General features: G+C 51.2%; 1 protein-coding gene across 2 annotated transcripts; it reads left to right on the forward strand.

Annotated features, from left to right (window-relative positions):
• Positions 1-1,619: 1,619 nt before the first annotated feature.
• LOC144718760 (pantetheinase-like) lies at positions 1,620-16,794 on the forward strand. Of its 2 annotated transcripts, none has more exons than XM_078594276.1 (9): positions 1,620-1,755; positions 5,418-5,708; positions 7,644-7,780; positions 8,774-8,978; positions 9,824-9,877; positions 10,845-11,082; positions 13,521-13,909; positions 14,801-14,971; positions 15,868-16,794. In XM_078594276.1, the coding sequence occupies exons 2-9, from the start codon at positions 5,457-5,459 to the stop codon at positions 16,087-16,089; spliced, it is 1,668 nt and encodes a 555-aa protein (XP_078450402.1). In that variant the 5' UTR covers positions 1,620-1,755; positions 5,418-5,456; the 3' UTR covers positions 16,090-16,794. The 2 variants fall into 2 exon arrangements, with proteins under 2 accessions (XP_078450402.1, XP_078450403.1); XM_078594277.1 differs by having other exon boundaries at positions 10,923-11,082.
• The last annotated feature ends 5,559 nt before the right edge of the window (positions 16,795-22,353 follow it).

Raw genomic sequence — 22,353 nt, forward strand, 5'->3', positions numbered from 1 at the left:
GGCCACGAGCCAGCAGCACGAGTATGTCCCTCAGAGAGGGCACTAGCGTGGGGGGCCCCATCACTCGGTCGACGGGGGGGCCCATCACTCGGTCGGCGGGGGCCCAGAGGGAGCCAACCGACGCAGTGGAGGAGGGCGCGGAATGGGCGGACGTCGCGCCCCACCTGCCTAGCAAGGGCTGTGTGGTGGACGTCGGGCCCCACACATGACAAACCTTACTAACTAGCTTTTTGCCCGTCCAAGGACGAGTGTATTGCAGTAAATCTGAAACTTGCAAGCGAAAAGCAGACCACGACGTGATATTCATTGCATTCATTCGTGTGCAATTTGTAAGGCAGCGGCGACACAGACTTATTTCATTTAAAGGTTATAATCCCTTGTTCATCATGACGTCCTTTTTACTTCTATATCTCAATAGCGGAGATCACGTGACGTGAGGGTTCTGCCTTTGTAGTGAGGGTTGTGGGTTGACGCCGAGGAGAGGGGAGGAGGCGCCTCGCCCCCCCATGTGGAATGACGTCACCCGCTAATTATTATTAATGGCGGGGGGATGTCCATTTCGAGGACGTCACCTGTTCATGATTATTAATGAGGGGGGCTGTTCGATGTGGAGTGACGTCCCCTGCTCATGATTATTAATGAGGGGGGGTTCTCCATGCGGAGTGACGATACCCACTCATGATTATTAATGAGGGGGGCTGGTCGACGTGGAGTGACGTCACGCGTGGGACACAGACATTCTTGGCTCATTATAGTAGTGAATTTGCTGTGTCGGGTGGTGGTGGGTTTAACGACACATTTACGCAAACTAACCCAAATGAAACTATTTAAGGAGGTATTTGGAGATTGTATCCACATTTAAAATAATGCGTTTAGAGTATTTGGCTGCTCTCAATGTCCACATGATAAGCCACTTCGTTGAGCTATCATTTGTGACCAGGTCGTTCCTGAAAAAAGAGGTCAGTGGGCCTGAACAGGTAAAATAAAAAAAAAGTTGTTTCATTTTAATTTGTTGATGTAACTCCTGCAGCCATTAGTAGAAGAGCTACATTCACCCAGATGCCAAAAATAAATAATAGAGTATTACATCGATTAACGACATCGAATAGTGACGATTCAACGAAACGTATCGCAGAGAATCGTGAATGAACCGGGGCTGGACCGGTAAATATTGTATAAGCCTTGACCTCAAATTGACCTCAATGTAAAGACAATCTCGTAGCGGAGTGTGTCGGAATGTGAGCCTCCTACTTTGCAAACAATAAACTCATACGTGGAATGGAATAACATGGTATGGAATGGATTTTTTTACGTGGAATGTAATACATGCAAATCAATTCTATTCCGCGTTAAAGTCCACGTAAAAGCAACAACAGTAACATCTGACTTGCGTAACGTGTGTTTGTCGCAAAGTTATCAAGTAACAGGGGCTTTGGGTTTTTTTTTCTCCCAGACTATAAAAGATGTGGCTTGCGAGGTTAATCAACAATCAGACTTTGTCAACACAAAGAGGGAAAACGCGGGTGAAACTCCACACCCGTCAACGCGTGCTCTTTCTCACACACTGAGAAAGAGCGGACTAGCTGTTGTACATCGTTCATCGGACATCGTCAAAAAAACTAGCCAACGCAAGCGACATCGACAAGCAACAAAGACAGCAAATCTCCACCCCGTATCGCCTCGAACAGACCCGTGACCAAACCTGTAAAGCCCTTCATAACAGAATAACAGTGCAGGCCAGAAAACCACAATATTGTAAGTATGTATGTTGAACTTCTCTCGCACCGTACGTAGCCAACCGACGCAGTGGAGGAGGGAGCGGAACGGGCGGACGTCGTGCCCCACCTGCGAGGGCTGTGGGGTGGGGGCGTTGGGCCCCACACATGACAAACCTTATTAACTCGCCTTTTGCTCGTCCAAGGACGGGTGTATTGCAGTAAATCTGAAACTTGCAAGCGAAAAGCAGACCGCAACGTGATATTCATTGCATCCATTCGTATGCAATTTGTAAGGCAGCGGCGACACAGACTTATTTCATTTAAAGGTTATAATCCCTTGTTCATCATGACGTCCTTTTTACTTTGATGTCTCAAGAGCGGAGATCGCGTGACGTGAGGGTTCTGCCTTTGTAGTGAGGGTTGTAAATTGACGCCGAGGAGGGGGGAGGAGGCGCCTCGCCCCCCCATGTGGAATGACGTCACCCGCTAATTATTATTAATGGCGGGGGGATGTCCATTTCGAGGACGTCACATGTTCATGATTATTAATGAGGGGGGCTGTTCGATGTGGAGTGACGTGTTGTTATTCTGTCTCTCACTGTTCAAATAAACCTACCATTAAAATTATAGACTGATCATTTCTTTGTCAGCGGGCAAACGTACACAATCAGCAGGGGATCAAATACTTGTTTCCCTCACTGTATGATCTGCAAGTGTATGTCCATTATGCTCTGGATATTGCAAAACTATAAGTGTGGGGGGGGGGCATACATACAATTATTACTAATACGAGCTAAGAATGTCTGTGTGTAACGCGCGTGACGTCACTCCACGTCGACCAGCCCCCCTCATTAATAATCATGAACAGGTGGGGTCCTCCACATGAGCCCCCCCCCCTCATTCATAATCATGAGTGGGTGGATTTTTACACTCACGCAGAAGAAGGTCGAGTGGAAAGATACACTTTTTTTCGCAAATTCGCCCATTTCAACCCCTTAGAAACAGTCTGCCTTGGAAGCTAACCCCCCTTTTCCTGAAGACGACCGCTTGTGTTGCGATCGAAACGTCGTAGTTTTTTTTTATATGTTTTGCTATTTTCTTTGAACCTATCTACGTGACTTTACCGAAAGACCCAAGAATATGAATTCCTGCAGTCATGAAAGTTTAAAGTCAAGGTTTAATTATACTCTGGTAATTTTTTTCGTAAATATTACAGCTTCCGTCCTAGGACGGGCAAACAAGCTAGTGTATATATATATTGCACTGGCGGTGTAATAAAACAGAAACAAGATCATTCATTCAAATTGCATCTCACAATTGCTGAGTAGGAACCGTAGACAAAGAGGAAGGCTGCCAGGCGGTGAGCGGGCGGCAACAGTTGCACTAAAGTTCTCTATACTGCATCTCCGATTAGCACGGTCGACTCCGTACGGTGTTGCGAAAGATGTACAACGTACGTACATAATCTCGATATTTCGGTGTTTTGAGACGATTAATGAGTGTTTATACACGTGGAAGGAAAAGGGAGCACCAGAAGACCCGGATTAAAAAAAAGCAGGAGGTCGAGCAGCTAGCTCGGGGCTAGAGGGGTAGTCCCAAGTTTGGGGATACGCAGGCAGATGGATTAGGAGCCATCCCAGCAGGTGGCTCGGGATATGACGGCGCTGCATACGCATTTTCTCGGTCCATCTGTCTGTAACACGGGGGGGGGGGGGGGGGGGGAGGCTTGGGAAGATGACCCGATATGAATGAAACTCCGTTGTCAAGCCGCGTTGCCACTTAGGGACTGATTATGAAAAAAAATTAAACCGGCCAAACTGATGAAAGCGTTGCTCAAATACCTCAGAAACCCAAACCAGTGCAAAACAAAACTAAAAAACCAGGTGCAAATGTGCATTTCACTAATCGCTTTTGTTTTTCTGAAATGCATGTTGGAGTTGTACACCATCCGTGCGTCAACTCGACTTTACTGACTTGCTTAAAGCATTTTACGTGCTGATATAATGAGGGCGCAACATTGGGCGGGAAGTTAACTTTTGGGTCTGGTATGCAGGAGGTCATGGGCTCGATCCAGAGACCCTGACGCCTGTTTTATATGTGCAGTTTGCAGGTTCTCCCCATGGTCGTGTGGATGTTTCTCCAGGTCCTGCGGTTTTCCCCTCCACATTTACCTGGTAAAATAAAAAAAAGTAGTTTCTAGTTTTATAGGTGCGGTGGCGCGGTGGCGCTCAAATGCGATCCTACTCTCTGGAGACAAGGGTTGGTGGATCATGTAAAGATTGTGAGATTGCCGAACATCGTTGGGCTGGCTATGAGGTTATGGCAGTACAAGAAGTGGAGTCGTGAATCCTCAAGCCGTCCGTGCGGTGTTTTAAGTGTTATTCCCTCTCATTACCTATTGGGTTTTCTCTGGATTACTCTGCATGGTCTTCCAAATGAGGCAATGCGCTTGTTATGGAATTTATTGAGAAAGGAATTTGTAATTTGGCTTACAACTCCAACGCAATAGCATCGTCAGCCATGGTCAATTCCCGGCTCGATGAAGACCACACCGACGCCATCCCATATCATTCCGTCATGTGATAATCAACCTAGCACCTGCAAGCGAAGCTGATGTCATCGCTCCGTCTCGTTGGCGGACGTCTTCATTTTACGGAGTGGCAGCCAAAAAACGGACAACACTGTACAGTACATGTAAACATAAAATAATATTTAAAAAACATAAACTTTACCCGAATGTAACTGTATTTTGTGCAGAGCAGTGACGCTTTGATTCGATCAACAACACATTTGATCTTTGGACTTAAATAATTTCTTCAGCAATGGATTGATTACGGCTGATAGCTACGATGAAAAATTAACGTAGGTTTCTCTGCTACAATTAGGTCAGCCATTTCTATTGGGTGCTAAAGTTCAGTTTGTTGTCTTTCCCCCGCACCTCCGGTTAGGGGCCGTCCATAAATGACGTCACGCACCTGGGGGGGGGGTTCAGACATTTGTGACGATGTGTTACGGGGGGGGGGGGGATTTGAGAAATGTCACATCAAAATACGCAACTTTAAATACATATAGACAACACGTTCTACTTAATTAAATAGACTTTTTAAATAAATGTTTTCTCCTACAACATCAGAGTGCAGTGGCACATTAAATACGCACTACAATGACAATAGTTTAAGCGATTTGAAGCATGTTTCATTTGGGGGGATGCAGAGCTTTGTGACGTCATATTTGAGGGGGGGGGGGTCTGACTTTTTGTGACGCCGTGTGACGATGGGGGGGGGGGGGTCAAAAATCGGCCAAAATCGCGTGACGTCATTTATGAACGGTCCATTAGCATGGTTGGCTACGTAGAGTGCTAAAAAAGTTCAACATATATATAACATCCGTACACAATTCTGCCTGTCGCCTGATGAGGCTGGTTGTAATTACTGGCGAAACGTTGTACTTGAATTGTAAATGTCGTGGGTTTACTCTCCAACACACCGGTGTGCTGCACTAGCAACTAATTGCATGTTTTTGTTTATGTGACAAACCGTACTAATTGGCTGTGCAGGGTGGTGGTGGATTTAACGAAACATTTATATTCACACGATCTAACCCAAAAAAAAACCGCCTCTTATGGATACATACATACTCTTGCTCGCTGACTCAGCTACTCCCTTCCTCCTCCCCTGCCACCGCCTATAAACCCAACAGCACGTGTGCAGGTGCAGTTACGTCCAGACGCTGTTGCTGATGGAAGTCCGGGGGTATTATTGGTGGTGCTGGTTCGGTGCCCTCCTCACCCTGGCCACGCTATTGGGGGGCACCCAGGGAGCTACTCAGGGCTCCACTGGACGCCGCTTCACGGCGGCGGTGTTGGAGCATGCCGTGCTCCTGCCGCCCACCCGCGCACAGGGGACCCTGCCCACGCGGGCAGAAGCCCTGACGCTCATGCACAGCAACCTGGACATCATGGAGCCTCTCATCCACAAGGCGGCCAGTATGGTGAGTTCGGCCAATAACAACACGCCTTGGCTACCTCAATAGGAGATAACACACAATAATCGTACTATCTTACTTTTATAAGTATTTTTTTGTCTGTCTGTGTCTCTGTCTGTGTACACACCCTTGTGACGCTTTTAACTCACAAATTGCTGGCTTTATATTTCAACAAACTAAACACGTACGACGCAATAAGCCCCCGACCGACAAATCTCGATTTCTTTTTCCCATCTGTCAAATGTAAAGTAGTTAAATTAACAATTTATTACTATTTATTAATATATTACTACGCTGAGTTCGCGCCAAAGTAAGCACCTGCGCATGCGCGAGAACGCTGACCCGTGGTTGGCCTTGCAACACACACACACAATTGGTGGGGGCGAGGAAAAATCCTCATTCACGTAAAAAATGCCAAAAAAATATACACAACGCTGACGTAAATTCTTCACACTGTTATGTCTTCTTCTCCCCCCACCCCAATGTGTGCAGTTACTACCATAGAGTCGGTAGATACTACTATAGTCCATAGATACTACTATTGAAGAGCGGGTGGGGGGATGGTTGGAGGGGGGTAGCAGCCCAACCCCAGCCGGCCAAGGCGCCACCTTGGCCGGCTGGGCAATCTAGGCGAGACCGGGGGCTCTGCACGGGACTAGGCCTCACCACGGCACTCTGTTAATTGAGTAGAGTCAATATATACTATTATAGAGTCGGTATTTACGACTATAGAGTAGGTAGATACGACTGTAGAGTAGGTATATACTACTGTATAGTTTGCATATACTGCTATGGAGTCGGTAGATATTACTGTAGAGTTAGTAGATACTACTACGGTCAGTAAATACTACTACAGTCAATAGATACAAAGAGTTGGTAGATACTACTATAGAGTCAGCAGACACTACTATAGAGTTAGTAGTTACTACTATGTTCAGTAGATATTACTATAGAGTCTTAGTTACTACTGTAGAGTCAGTAGATATCCCTCACAGCACCGTCGGTCACTGACATCGATCTCTCCAGTGCCAGATTATCCTAGTAGCAAAAGCAGCTACATATGCGACAGGCCCTGCACTTTCAAGGGCCTCGCGCTAAATGCTTTCAAGCTATAAATTCCGCTTCAGTGATTCTGCACTTGCTTTATTACCATAGTGCTATACCGCCTTCAACTTTTATGAACGATTGGGTGTTTAAGGTTAGTGATTTGTCGTATTATATGGCTGTATAGCAAATGAAAAAAATACAATTACTTTACTATGCAAGTTAAAAATGTCTTTTAAATATGTATGTGTTTTTTTTATTTAGGGCCCCTTTACAACATATGCTACAGGCCTCGCACTAGCTTAATCGGGCACTGGATCTTTCCGCTGTCTTGCTTCGACGTTTGCCCGTCGTCAGCGCTGTCCAAAACTGTCGCGTGCTGGGAATTGCACGCATGACTTAAGCACACAATGTTTTAAATGTAACGTGCTTGAATTCACACGGCGATGCTGCTGCACCACCTCGAGACAAGAACTGAAGCCAACACCGGCGCAGCGAAGGAGTGGTCGCAGGAACTTCAGCAGGGCCCGCGAGTGTGTGTTTGGAATTTAGCTGAATGGAAGTTACAGAACTATATATATATGTTTTGTTTTGTTTGTGAAATACTACACTTGAAAACGCGGTCAATTCAGAGGCAGCTGACACCTGGATTCGAACCCAGGACTCAGCAGTCTGCCAGCTCAGTGCTCTGTAACTTTCAAGCCATCTGGCCCCCTATAATAAAAATGTAGCCTCTTAATTCATCGAGGGAGATTCCAACGCTTGGGTCGTGATGTTGCTGTGCGTGTTTTTGAGTGTTTGCTCTGCCTCTCTTGCACGAGATGACGAGACGACGTCCCTAGCTCTCTTTCACGAGAGACGAGGTCTCACCCGCGCGCTCACGTGGCACCAACCCAGGGAGCGGACATCGTGGTGAGTCCGGAGGACGGTCTGTACGGATGGACGCTCTCACGGGAAGAGGCGCAGTTCTATATGGAGGACATTCTCGATCCGAGCACTCAGCTTGGCTGGGTGCCCTGTGAACAGCCTCCCAGGTAAAGATCCGTCTGCAAGATCACATCATCTTCCCAGTTGTGAACCTCGCAGGTGAGTTTATCTTCCCACGTGAAGTCATTCTACCGTCGTCCACTCCGAGGTGACCTCTTCAAAGACACCAGTGTAACCATCAACTGCATCAGAAGACACACAGGCCGATGGGCACACTTCCTACATAAATTGAAAATTAAAGGAAAGCTACGGTATGAAAGCTACGGTCATGTGATTGTGGCCATGCAACCAAAACTATGGACCGTGTAGTGAAACCACTGCAGGTATCGACATTGGCATTTAGCTCCCGCACATATTTTCATCCTACGCAAGAATGAAAAAGTTAATCTCACAACGGGAACCCCCCCACCACCAGCAGCTGCCGTCTTGCCATTAAAATAACCGTCAACTGCCAACTCGTAACACACATTTCTCTCCAGCACCATACACAACTTCTGCTGTCCCACCGACGTCGTTCCTTCACAGCGACAGCCTGGCCCAGACTGGCCATAGGGCACTCCGATGGGCCGGTCTGTGTGGGAAAATTGTGATCAGAGTAAAATAGAATATATATACATATTTTTTTAACCCCAAAAATACATATATACATATATTGTTGTTATTAAAATATTTAATTACATCGAATGTGTATGCTTCATTGCTTATTTACACCCTCAGTTGGCATTAAGTCCCCATATTCAGCAACTTGAAAGATTCTTTCTCACCGGCCCATTTGTTTTTTGGACCGACTCAAATGGGCCAATGAGATCGCACAGCAAAATCACGCGAATTCGTCACATCGCACATCGGGCTACTCGTATGCAGTTTGTCGCACAACCCATTGAAAAAAAAAATGCCCATGCCCGAATCTGGGCCGGTGTGTTTACAAATAGCTGGGCCGATATTTAGTCCCAGTCCGTGACTGGTGACAGTTGTTGAGCCACATCGATTCACAGCATTGCCTCTCCTCCTCCTCCTCCTCCCCCCCTCCACCGGGCAAGCGCAAACGATCCGGAACCGGGCTCGGTGCTGTCGAGGCTCAGCTGCCTGGCGCGCAACCTGAGTGTGTACCTGGTGGCGAACCTGGGCGACGGGAAGGAGTGCGACAGGGGGAGCGACCCGCGCTGCCCACCGGACTCGCGCTACCAGTTCAACACGGACGTGGTGCTGGACCGGCTCGGCCGCCTGGTGGGACGCTATCACAAGGTGCGGAAGCTTCGAGACGCGTTTCCCAAGTCTCGGACTAGTACAAAAAAAATCACAGAATTAGAATCACAGCAAGGATAACCAATAACAACTCACCGTCGTGTTAATCCACGCAATTCGGGCCTCGATACAACATATCGAACGATTCGGACAAAATATCACCAAAGACTGGAAAACCTGGACTTGGTGCCACGGTGGCGAGATGTTAACTACCTCGCCTGGTATACAGGAGGTCGTGGGTTAGATCCCAACCCTGACGCCTGTATATTTGGAGTTTGCATGTTCTCTCTCCCCGTGGTCGCATGGATTTTCCTCCTGGTCCTCCGGTTTTCCCTTCAACATTGAAAAACATATATTTAGAGTATTTGGCTGCTATATATTTCAACGTGATAAGCCACTTCGTTGAGCTATCATTTGTGGCCAGGTCGCTTCTGAAAAAGAGCTACGTAGCTCAGTGGGCCTCACCTGGTAAATAAACCCCGGTGCTACACTGTCGTTTGCAGAGCACCTAACCAATGTGCGTGCATGTTCCTACAGTGGAACGGCGGCAAGGTGTTTCGCGCACTGCGCTACGAGACCCAAGTTCCGATTTCCAGTCACGGTTTAACGTCGTTGGCGAGCGATACTTTAACCCAGTTCTACATCGCCCCTACTTCGATGTAGTCTTAACCGAGTAACCGAGGCTGTGCGTAAAACATCAAGGAGAGACAAAAGCGGCCGGGCCGGGTGCTGGCCACACCGCAGTGCCTCGTGCTACGTGCACACTTAATATGTACTCGATAATAGCACTCGCCCCACCAGTCTATGTTAGGCTACGCAGAGAATATTTGCCTTTGTTCCCACAGTATCGACTCTTCATGGGCGAAGATCAGTTTGACCAACCTGCCGAGCCCACACAGGTAGGCCCGTGGAGACGACGCGTCAATCCGTCTCTCGAGTCGACTCATTTGCTGGAGAGGCGTGTACCAAGTCGTGCGTATGAATATTAATGATTGTGGTCTGTGCAAACTAATAATATCCATTACCCAGGAAAGTTTCGAGTCCACTCTTGTTAGACGGGTGGGGGATGGGGTTCCTGATATATTAGTGATGTTCGCCAATATTGGTTGAGCCCTAAAGCTCAACCATTGACATCGAACAAAGCTCTAAATCTCAACCACTTACATCATACAAAGAGTGAAAGTTCACCACCAATGTCAGGTCAGGCAGACATCCCTCACCGGCCTGGTGGAGACCTTGCCGGGGCCTTCCCTTATCATGGACCCATCAGATGTCCCAATGACGCCGCAACCTGCTGCTATGTCAGGGGCCATACGCGTCACAGAACAACACAACGGGTCGCAGCTGTCCAAGCGACCTGACGGACTGGCTGAGTGGGTGGTGGGGGACGGTGGGGGGGGGACTTGAACGCAACTCATCATTGCATGCATTGCCGTCCCGAGGGTACGGCAAACCGGGGCGACTGCCCCGGGCCCCGCGCTTTGGGGGGGGGGGGGAGGAGGGGGGGTGGTATGCTTTCACATCACGGTGTGAGATGTAATACTTCTGGTTTAAATTTCGATTTAAAGCTTTCGTGACTCCAGGAATTCATATTCTTGGTTCTTTCGGTAAAGCTGTGGTTTTCACACCTGATGATGATTGCTTGTGTTGCAATCGAAACGTCGTGAAAAGTTTATAGTTTTTAAATTATTATTTTATTATTTCCCTTCTACGTGACTTTACCGAAAGAACCAAGAATATACTTCTGGTTTAGTTGGGGGGGGGGGGGGGAAGTCCACATAGTGTGATTTTCCCCGCAACCTCTCCGGCCGCCCCCCCCTCCCCGGCTACGGACGGCCATGGTCGTCGCGTGGGTTACGCGCGCAGGTCATCGTGGAAACAGACTTTGGGCGGCTCGGGGTCTTCACATGCTTCGACATCCTGTTCCGCGCGCCGGCCGTGCAGCTGGTGGAGGAGGGCGCCGTCGACACGGTGCTCTTCCCCACAGCGTGGATGAACGTGCTGCCGCACCTGAGCGCCGTGCAGTTCCACTCGGCGTGGGCCATGGGCATGGCCGTCAACATGCTCGCCGCCAACACGCACAACACCACCAACCGCATGACCGGTGAGAGGGGTGGGGGGCCTAGCCGGGGCCTTGACGTTTTTTCAACCGAGATGGTTAAGCGTGGACTGCACTATGTCTGTACGTCCGTCTGTGGAGAGCGTTACTGCATTCGAGGTGTCCGTCCGTCTCTGTAACAGAGGGTGCATGCATGATACTTCTCGTAAAGACGATCCAATACCGAACAACACTGTGAGGTGAAGTTGTGCCGTTATAAGAGACTTACTCAAATCAAAACGGGACGAGTGAATCAACGAAGGGTTGCCCGAAACCCAGAGATGAAAAGTTGATAAACTTCGAAATAGAAAAATGTGCCAAAAACAAACCAGAGCAAATTAATTTTGCTCCCGGCGCTAGCTTTCAGTTTCCGTGTCACTAGACAGTTCTTTCCGGGCGGACAAGACGGGACGGGCAGACCAACGGATGTGTGGGGGCCGACGCCTGCCCCACCGCCCTCGCTGGGGAGGTGGAGTGCTACATTCGCCCCCTTCACTCCCTCCTCCACCGCATCTCTCAGCTCCCGCCGGGCCCCCGCCGATTGTGTGATCGGTCCTCCCGCGCAAGCGCCCTCTCGGAGAAACATAGCTAAAGTGCTGGCTCACCGCCGCACGGGGTTACTCCGCACACGCTCACGTACACCACCACTAATGCGAAGGCGGCTGCGTGAACGCGTGCACCCCTGCTAACGCTTATATTTTAATATGCGCCCGCACCACGACCAACGCTAAAGCGGCAGCACGAACATGCACGCTTCTGCGGGCGATTTATATCATAACCCACGCACGCACTATGACTACCGTATTTTCCCGCATATAGCCCGCATACGCATATACCCCGGAAAAATAGCGTTTTGTGTAAAACAAATTTCAGATAGCCCGCACCTCCATATACCCGCATGCATTCATATATTTAACGTCGTTACCGCAGCTTAATTCCATCATATTAATACGAAGTTTACATTTGTAATACATTCCACTATCAATTGTTAACACTAAAGTCATAACGTGCACAAAGAAAACAAACTAACCGGAAACGAGTGAACTTAAAACAGTAAATAAGTAACAAAAGTAAATATCCAATAAACAAGTAACACATAAATGGTCGATAATAAGTGCAGTTTTAGCACTGGTAGATTGCGCACTGCGCAAACAATAGCGGCACTACGGTAACGCCGTTGCCTCGCCCCCAACCCCCCACCTCTCTCTCCCCCCAGCTCTCCCGTCGCCGGTAAACAAAGTGCGCCCACTTCAAACATTGCCGTTTAATTGTACAAACAATTATAATAATTTAAAACGTGATAACATGTGCAATTTAGTGTGAGTGGTTTATTCAGCAGTGCTTTAGTCAAAGGTAAGTGTTGCATAGTAGATAGTCCTACCATGAAAAAATTAAACGATTTAGACACGCCACACGTGAAAATATTTTTGGGATAGCCCGCACCTCCATATACCCCGCAGGGTCTTGTTTTGTTTGTAAAAAGTGGTATACCCCGCGGGTTATATGCGGGAAAATACGGTAATGCTACAGCGGCGGCGCGAACGCGCGCCTCCCTGCTGACATTTATATTCTAACACGCGTACGACAGTTAACACTACAGCAGCGACGCGGACACGCGCGCACCTGCAGGCGATTATTTTAACGAGCGCTCGTGCTGTGGCTCTGCCCTCACTCTCGCCGCGCATCCGCCCACGCAGCCGCTCCACACAAAGACTAGCCTTAAACAGCAGCGCAAATGCGCACGCCGTGAGGCCGCCCGGCTGGCGAATGCACACCCACGAGTGTGCACTGGGATTTCCCTCTGACCTCAACGTCTGCGGTGTTCGCTTAATATTTCACCCTGGCCCCTCCACGGTGCTGTGAGTGACTCATTGCCGATGGCTCGTGCGCCCATATAATTTTAAGCCAATTTAGGGTGGGCCGCAATGTGTCCTGGGGGGGTCAGCCAATCTCCTGGCACCGGGAAACCGCGGTACTTGCCACCTAGGGGCCCTTCGGATGATTAACCGTGGTGCCAGGTGATCCCCCGCCGGGACACTACGTGTGTGTGTGCGTTCAGGGCGAGGGTAGGGGGGGAGTCGCGGCGCTTGCGGAGTGGCTCCGCGGTCGTGGCACCACAGATGGACGGTGCTCGTGGATCAACACTTACAACCGCAGTTGTAAAGCAGTGTTCTTCATTGCAAGGCCTGCAGGCCGCCTTTAATGCGGCCCGCGACAATACACAAATATGAAACCGCCCCCATATTATGCTGCTGTCAAACCCCCAATGGTTTCAAATGTGTGGGGGCCCTCACACTTGATGATGTCTTCTTGGCGAAAGTGAGCCCCCCCCACCCTCCCTCCCTCCACCTCTGAACATTAGCTAAGAACACTGTCGCAAAGGCTTGTGCGCGCAACATAACAACAACAAAATCTCGCCTTTCACGGCACGCATCCCACCGCAGGCAGCGGCATCTACAGCCCGGACGGCGCCCGCGCCTACCACTACGACGCCGTCACCGGCAGCGGGCACCTGCTGCTCGCCGACCTCGACGTGAGCCCACGGGCTCCGGGGTACCAGCGGCCCGACTGGGGCCGCCACGCCTCCGCACTGGCGCCCCCCTCGCCGGGCGCCTCGTCGCCACCCTCCTTCACCGCCGACGTGTTTCACGACCCCTTCACCATGGTGCTGCTGGCCGCCGGCGCCGGGAACGCGTCCGTGTGCCACGGGGAGCTGTGCTGCCACCTGGAGTTCACCACGGAGGCGGCCGAGGAGCCGCGGGCAGCCGGGGAGCTGCACGCGTTGGGGGCGTTCAGCGGCCTGCACGTGGTGGAGGGGCAGTACTACCTGCAGGTAGCATCGCCTGTGACGGCGATGGTGGTTGTGGTGGCGGTGGTGCCTAGCACCTAGTCTGGTACGAGGGCTGTGGTGACGTCACCGTCGTTTTGTAGCAAATTGCGGCTGTTGGTGTTATTGGTGGGGACCGGTGGGTGTAGCGGTTAGCATGCCGCACCACGAACCCAGCAACCCGAGTTCGATTTCCGCTCATGGCCAACACCAGTGACTATTTTCTCAATCCGTCCTGGGCCTTCCTTAGGTCGACTCAGCCTCAAATGAGTAGCTGGTGCGGTGTGTAAATACAGTCACCGCATTGCGTGCTTTCAGATGCGCTGTGGTCGTCTGGAACGCTCTTCCTGCCGATATTGCCAAACCACTGGAGCTGTACACTTACGTAATCTCTATTGAAAAATAATTTCTTGAGAATTGCTTTTAATGTTCAGTTTGTTGTCCTTCCTCCCGCACCTCCGAATAGCATGGTAGGCTCCGTATGGTGTGAAAGAAGTTCAGCATACCCACGTACATAGCACTACAGAGGCCGTGGCTTCGCGCTGTTTGTGAGCACACCTCTCTCCACGTGCCGTTAATTCTAAACTGAAATATTTTTTTTTTCCCAGGTAAGGCCCATTGAGCTATATAGCTCTTTTTAAGAAGTGACCTGGAGACAAATGATAGCCCAACGAAGTGGTTTATCACGTGGAAATGTATAGCAGCCAAATACTCCAAAGGCATGTTTCTAAATATGGAGTGAAAACCCGGAGGAGCCAGAGAAAAATCCAAAAATACATACATTAGGGTCGGAATCCAAACCACGACCTCCTTGTATAGCAGGCGAGGTAGTTAACATGTCAGCACCGCATCACCCCATTTCAACCCGTGCCTCACCCCGCGGTGCATGACCTGTAGATCTGCACGCTGCTCAAGTGCGCCGGAGCCGAGAAGGAGACGTGCGGCCATCCCACGGAGGAGGCAGCCACGCGCTTCTCCCGCTTCTCTCTGTCCGGGACGTTCGGCACCCGCCACGTCTTCCCCGAGGTGCTGCTGAGCGGCGTGGATCTCGCTCCAGGGCAGTTCCAGGTGCGCGGGGGGCGACGTCATCGCACGCACGCACGCACGCACGGCATCTGATCGTCCGTCATGACCATCATCATCATCCTCGTCGTCATCGTCGTCAGCGTCGTAGGAGTCATTCTACGTCCACCGTACCAACGCAGTCGCCGATCATTTTGTGGGCGCAACGTGGTGCTGTGACGCGCACACGCACGCACGAACACACGCTCTATTGCCCTGGGCTCTGTTCACTAAGTAATGCTTTCCAACCAACAATACAAACTCAACACTGTCATCGATAACACTGCGATTGCCTCTTGGCCATGTCACAGAGGGAGGCCAGAGAGAAAGAGTGCCTAATTGAGTAAATAACAGTGCTTTCCCTATTGGGATAATGCATCCCCCCCCAGGAACTCTATAGGAATGTGAAATATCCAGCACTGGCTGTAAACACCTCAATGCTCTTTGAGTTGGACTGCACTATACACACCCACGGTTGGTTCCCTAAGGCAGACTTTGCAGCAGTGAGCATTGGCGACCAATGCTGCCCTGTTGACGAGTCCTAATCACGAAGACACCGGTCCACGGTTGTCTATCCGCCACATCGCAGCTGCTGTCAGTCGGTCACATTTGCTCAAATGTATTTTGATGGTGACCTGAGAGGGCCACAAATCGCTTCTTCGGGAAAATACCGATGGGTTTCTTTTTTTACTTTCACAAGTGCGCAAATGGCCGCGTTTCTTTTTGCAAATATTTGCGTCTTGTTTGAAAGTTGTAGCAGCAGCAGTGTCTTTTCTCAAGGGGGGGGGGGTCAGTCGAGATAAAACAACGGGACGGACGATATTCCCTTAGCTTCCTGTTTAAATCCGTGCCAATCCAGGGGAGGTTTCCACTCGAGGTGTTTTGTGTGACTGGACACGCAGGTCCTGGACGATGGGCGTCTCATGAACTCGGACGTGGGCCTGCAGGGCCCTCCTCTGTCCGTCACGCTGTTCGGCCGCTGGTACGAGCGAGACGAGGGTGATTGCTGCGGTGGAGGTCCCGGTGGCCCCGGTTCTATCGGACGGGGCCGCTGGCAAGTGGCGATGCTTGGGCTCTGCACGGCGGCGGTGGCGACGCTGCTGACCGGCGTTGCGATGCGGTGACTCCTGTGGACGGGGTGCTGAGACTCCTACTGCTGTGGAGGAGGATGAGGAGGAAGAGACAGGAACGACGATGGGAGAGCGAAAGGGACGAGCGATGAAGTGGGAAGGGGGGGCGCCACGAAAAGGCATGGGGGGACGGAGCACGCTGTTATAGGGAGAGTAACGAGACTGGCCAATCAGATTACTGGTCTTAACCCGAACACTAACCCCAACCACACGAGCCAACCAGACCCAAGCACTACTCACCTTAACTCGAACCAAACTCTCCAACCAGATCCGAGTCTAACCGCTAACCTCAAGCACACTCGGCAACCAGACCTTAACCCCTAACTTCACTGACACTACTCAACGAGACCCTTTCCTTACCCCTAACCTGTCTCCAGTAGCCAACCAGACCCCAACCATAACTCTAACTCACACGAGCCAAACACACTGGCCTATATCGACCGCCCACATATTTACTGCACCCTAGAATCGCCACCCGTGCCCACATGGTGAATGATTTCACGAGCTGTAGAAATTGTGTTTGTTTAAAACCGAGATAAATTTAGTGGAGAGGGACTTTATTATTCATTGCGTGTTGACAACTTTGTAATTATGCTTTGTAATGACGCTTGGCCCGAGTTGCATGCATTGAGAGCCCCTGCCATTCATGACCGCTTTCTGCCTGTTTAATCGGTACTGATTAAAAACAAATAATGTAAATGTCGCGTTTGAATGAGCTTCATTGATAAAAATGTCCTCTTGAGTGTGGGAGGAAACTGCACGCAGTACAGTACACAGACAGAACCAATGTACAGTTTCAAACATCATGGGACATCCCTTTCCAGTATCAAAAAATAGCAATAGGTTTTACCTGTTCTGGCAATAAATTAGTTGTGTTAGAATGTTAAAACACCAAACTGAAACCTTTTTGCAAGGAATCACGTCTGCATTAAGGGGCCGTCCATAAATGACGTCACGCATCTAGGGGGGGAGGGGGGTCAGACATTTGTGACGATGTGTGACGAGGGGGGGCGGTTGAGAAATGTGACAACATCAGAGTGCAGCGCCACATTAAATACGCACTACAATGGCAATAGTTTAAAGCGATTTGAAGCATGTTTTATATATTTGGGGGGGGGGCAGAGTTTTGTGACGTCATATTTGAGGGGGGGTCTGACATTTTGTGACGCCGTGTGACGAGGGGGGGGGGGGTCAAAAATCGCCCAAAATCGCGTGACGTCATTTATGGACGGCCCCTAACCACAATACTTGCGGTGAAGTTTTAACATCTTAACACCTGTTTTATTGCTGTTTTATTGCCACATTCCTGCGGAGGGAGCTGGTAGGAACGTTGGGTTGCTCGGTCAATGGCCAGGGTCAACGGCGGCGTGGTGTATTTCGCAAATATGCCCGACTGTGAGGGCGGGCACAAGTCGGCGTGAGTAGGTTAAACGTTGAATTTTATAAGGGCACCACGGGGTGACCAGCCCCTCCCCACCCAGCCCTACCCAGCCCCACCCTCTTCACCCAGCACCTCCCCACCCAGCCCCTCCCCACCCTCCCCACCCAGCCCCTCCCCTCCACACCCAGCCCCACCCTCCCCACCCAGCCCCTCCCCACCCTCCCCACCCAGCCCCTCCCTCCCCACCCAGCCCCTCCCTGCACGACGGACGGACGGACACAATACTCCCCTGTGGGCTGGTGTAACCAGGAGGTTCCTACCAGTATTATCGTCAGATCTATTAGCCACATTGCAATACAGACATGTTGTTCGGCAGGTGTCTAGCGAGCAATTCTCAACGCCATGACAGGAAATGGGTTTTGTTTTGCCAGCTCTTCAGGTCAAGGTCATGCCCTTTCGGAAAGTGAGAGTTACTTTGTTAATTTTATTGTGAATTACTGTTCCTTGCATTATGCATGTTGTTTCTCGCGTTGATGCAAATAAATCATCATCATCAGCCACGATCAATCCACTGCGGGATCAAGGCCTCTCCAAGCAAGTGCTCATCTCTCATCATCGATCACGATGCACACGATCCGTCTGGTGGTACCTGCACGCGGGCTGACATCAGTGCTCCAATCTCCTCGGGCGCGTTCCCTCCTTTGACTGTCGCTCCATCGTTGGCCTCGACCATTGTCCGTTACTGCTGTTCTAGTGACGTGTCCTCCTGCAAGAGGCCCCCTGACGCAATAAGTCAATAATATCCGTGTGATTTTCTCCAGGCGGTGCCCACCGTGTACAACGTTAAATATTAACGCGCAGGTGGTTGGAGGTGCTATGGATCCTGGCCACCTGAGTTCGATTCCCGGCCACGGCCAACAACAGCGACGAGCGATATCTTAAACCGATCCTGGCCACCCCCCACGGCCCATCGCAAGATGCGCACTGCCCAGCATGGTGAAGTATGGTCAAGCAACCCCCCATGATTCTAGATTTGAAGCTTTCGTGACTGCAAGGAATCATCTTCTTAGGTTTTTTCGGTAAAGTCACGTAGGTAAAACATCAAAATGAATGAAAATAAAATAAAATAAAATAAAAAATCACGACGTTTCGGAGGCAACACAAGTCTCCGTCATCAGGTGGGACCGTCACAGCCAGATTAGCTGCATCAAGTGACCCCCCATGACCGACACGACATTGGGAGGGCTTCATCCAGCAGCGGGTTGACAAAAGGGCTACTACAGTTTGTTACTGTCATTCATTTTACTAACACACAACATAAACAAGCGGGATTTTGTGTGTGTGCGTGTGAACGGTAGGTCATTTGTTTGAGTCAGCGGCAGTAACGCGAGGACCAAAAGTTGCTCATAAACATCACAGAGCAGAGTCCACATCACGAGCAGCCTCAACGTGATGATGGGCACATCAGTGGGAGACACGAGACCGAGGCAGAAGAGTGGGAGACACAAGACGAAGACAGCGGGGCTGCGTCGTCACGGATTGGAGACAGGTAGGCATGTACCGATGCGTACGTTATACTGGTAGGAACCTCCTGGTTACACCAGCCCACAGGGGATTATTGTGTCCGTCCGTCCGTCGTGCAGGGAGGGGCTGGGTGGGGAGGGGAGGGTGGGGATGGGCTGGGTGGGGAGGGGCTGGGTGGGGAGGGTGGTGAGGGGCTGGGTGGGGAGGGTGGGGAGGGGCTGGGTGGGAGGGTGGGGCTGGGTGGGGAGGGGCTGGTCACCCCGTGGTGCCCTTATAAAACTCAACGTTTAACCTACTCACGCCGGCTTGTTCCCGCCCTCACAGTCGGGCATATTTGCGGAATACACCACGCCGCCGTTGACCCTGGCCATTGACCAAGCAACCCAACGTTCATACCAGCTCCCTCCGCAGGAATGTGTTAATTGTGCTCGCGATCAGCTCTCGAAGTCGCATCCATCTGCCGTGGACATGCGATGCACAACCAGGCTCAGGTTTGCTTGGCTTCCGAGTCGGCGGGTTTGAGAAATTCGCAAACGGTCTGTGTGCGATCCACCAGCCCTCGCATCCGAAACACTGCCTGGAGCCTGACGGGCATCGTGCGCGCAAAGTAAAGAAGGAGGAACTTCTCCCTCGTGGGTGGAGGAAGAGGGGAAGGAAGTGTTGAGGTGTAACCTCATCCCCGACCCCCGAAGGCAAAGGGGGGCAAGTGCTGATAGCGCGCACCTATGAAGGCCGGCACGTCACACGATGGGGTGTGTGGCCATCGCCACGCCCAGCCACCTTTGTCTACACACCGCGACAGATGCTCATTTTTAGGCTGAGTCGACCTAGGGGAGCGCCCAAGCCCGGTTCAGATAATCGTCACAGGTGTTGGGGGAATCGAACTCGAGTCGCCCGCTCAGTAGCACAGCGCGCTAACCGCTGCACCACCACCAGCTACACCGCCGCTCCCCTACACTACCACCACTGCACCACCACCACCGCCGCACCTCCACCACCACCACCGCCGCCGCTCCCCTACACCACCACCACCGCTGCACCACCACCACCACCACCGCCGCACCTCCACCACCACCACCGCCGCCGCTCCCCTACACCACCACCACCGCTGCACCACCGCCGCCGCCGCCGCACCTCCACCACCACCACCGCCGCCGCTCCCCTACACCACCACCACCGCTGCACCACCACCACCACCGCCGCACCTCCACCACCACCGCCGCCGCACTCCGACAGCCACTCCTCGTGTGCACACGGCTCCACGCACGCGCGGCGTGCAGCAGCAGCAGGCGAAGCAGGTGACACCACCCATGTGTAATGCACACACGGCCTTGGCCGGTGGTAGACCGCCGACTTAAAAGAGCCGAGACATCCTTACTCACTCAAGACATCCTTACTCAAGACATCCGTACTCAAGACATCCTTACTCAAGACATCCATCCGGTCGTTACTTTACAAGGCTCGCCCTCGCTCACTCTTCACTTCCTTCACGAGTTTCTGGCCATGAACACAAAGTGTTAAAATTGATGCAACAAACGGAGAGTGGGCGGGTGGCTCCATCACCAACCACAAACACACCGCTCGGAGTGCTCGTTTAAGGCTGAGTCGATCTAGGGGAGGCCCACGGGTTTCGTTACCGTGTAATGTGCGACACACAAAGCACGCTCGCGCTGATATCGTCGATACGCGACTGTAATGTTATTTATCCGGTAAAATTGAAATTTATTTACTTTCAAAACAGTTTTTTTTCGTGTGTTCGGGAGGGAGTTAGAAATGTGTGCGGGAGAAATCAGAATGTGAATTTATCCTGGGGGAATCTGATGAGCCACGAAGCACTTTTTCACAGATTCTTAGTCGGAGCCGGGATCAGAAAGTTACATCGGCTCAAAAATGCAATGAAGGATACGAGAGTAAGACGGAGAAAAGTTAAGCAAGCAACTCATAAAATTATTAAATAACCCAACATAACAGGGGATGCCAAGGGATCTCGCAGATGGGTTCCTGAACCCAGTGGCCGTTCTCGACTGCCAACGCATTAGCAAACACCCCGCGGCCTCCATGCAGCGGGATTGGAAGTGTTCTGCCAACCCTCGCATCGGGAATAGCTAAAGACTGTGCACACAGCGAGAATTGTCCAATTGTTACCGTTGCGTACGGCTCTCGTCTGACGTGCATTCGGGTTTGACCGCGACCGACAACAGCACATCAGAGAACAGGGATGGCCTTTACTCTGCACTAATTACACTGTGTAACATAATTTTTGTTTTTGGGTACTAAGTGTTATTTTTTTAATGCTTATGCCTCAAAAGTACAGAAAATGGCTATTATTCCCCACACACTTTTAATTTGTGACCAGGACTTTATGTGAACGAAAGACACAAATGTACACGTTTTCTCATTGAAAATAGGTAAATTTCCAAAAGCAAGGTTTGTGGGGAATATTAGCCATTTTCTGAACTTTTGAGGCATAAGGAATTAGGAAATAACACTTACTACCCAGGAAGAAAAAAACACGTTTTTTGGTTACACAGTGTTATCACTGCAAAGCTCCCCCACTTCTCCATTTTGGAGTGGAGGGAGACAGTTAAGGAATGAGGGTGGAGAGGGGTGTGGTGGTGTCAATCCCCTCCAAACTTCGTGTGCACACGGCCCCACTTGCTGTGTTGCACACGGCTCCACGTGCTGTGTTGCACACGGCCCCACGTGCTGTGTTGCACACGGCCCCACTTGCTGTGTTGCACACGGTTCCACTTGCTGTGTTGCACACGGCTCCACGTGCTGTGTTGCACACGGCTCCACGTGCTGTTTTGCACACGGCTCCACGTGCTGTGTTGCACACGGCTCCACGTGCTGTTTTGCACACGGCTCCACGTGCTGCGTACCACACCGGCCCCACGTGGTGTGTTGCACACGGCCCCACTTGCTGTGTTGCACACGGCTCCACGTGCTGTTTTGCACACGGCTCCACGTGCTGTGTTGCACACGGCTCCACGTGCTGTGTTGCACACGGCCCCACTTGCTGTGTTGCACACGGCTCCACGTGCTGTTTTGCACACGGCTCCACGTGCTGTGTTGCACACGGCTCCACGTGCTGTTTTGCACACGGCTCCACGTGCTGCGTACCACACCGGCCCCACGTGGTGTGTTGCACACGGCCCCACTTGCTGTGTTGCACACGGCTCCCCGTGCTGTTTTGCACACGGCTCCACGTGCTGTGTTGCACACGGCTCCACGTGCTGTGTTGCACACGGCCCCACTTGCTGTGTTGCACACGGCTCCACGTGCTGTTTTGCACACGGCTCCACGTGCTGTGTTGCACACGGCTCCACGTGCTGCGTACCACACCGGCCCCA

The sequence above is a fragment of the Lampetra planeri genome, chromosome 5 (genome assembly GCF_965212315.1).
Source record: "Lampetra planeri chromosome 5, kcLamPlan1.2.h2, whole genome shotgun sequence".
Taxonomy (NCBI): Eukaryota; Metazoa; Chordata; class Hyperoartia; order Petromyzontiformes; family Petromyzontidae; genus Lampetra; species Lampetra planeri.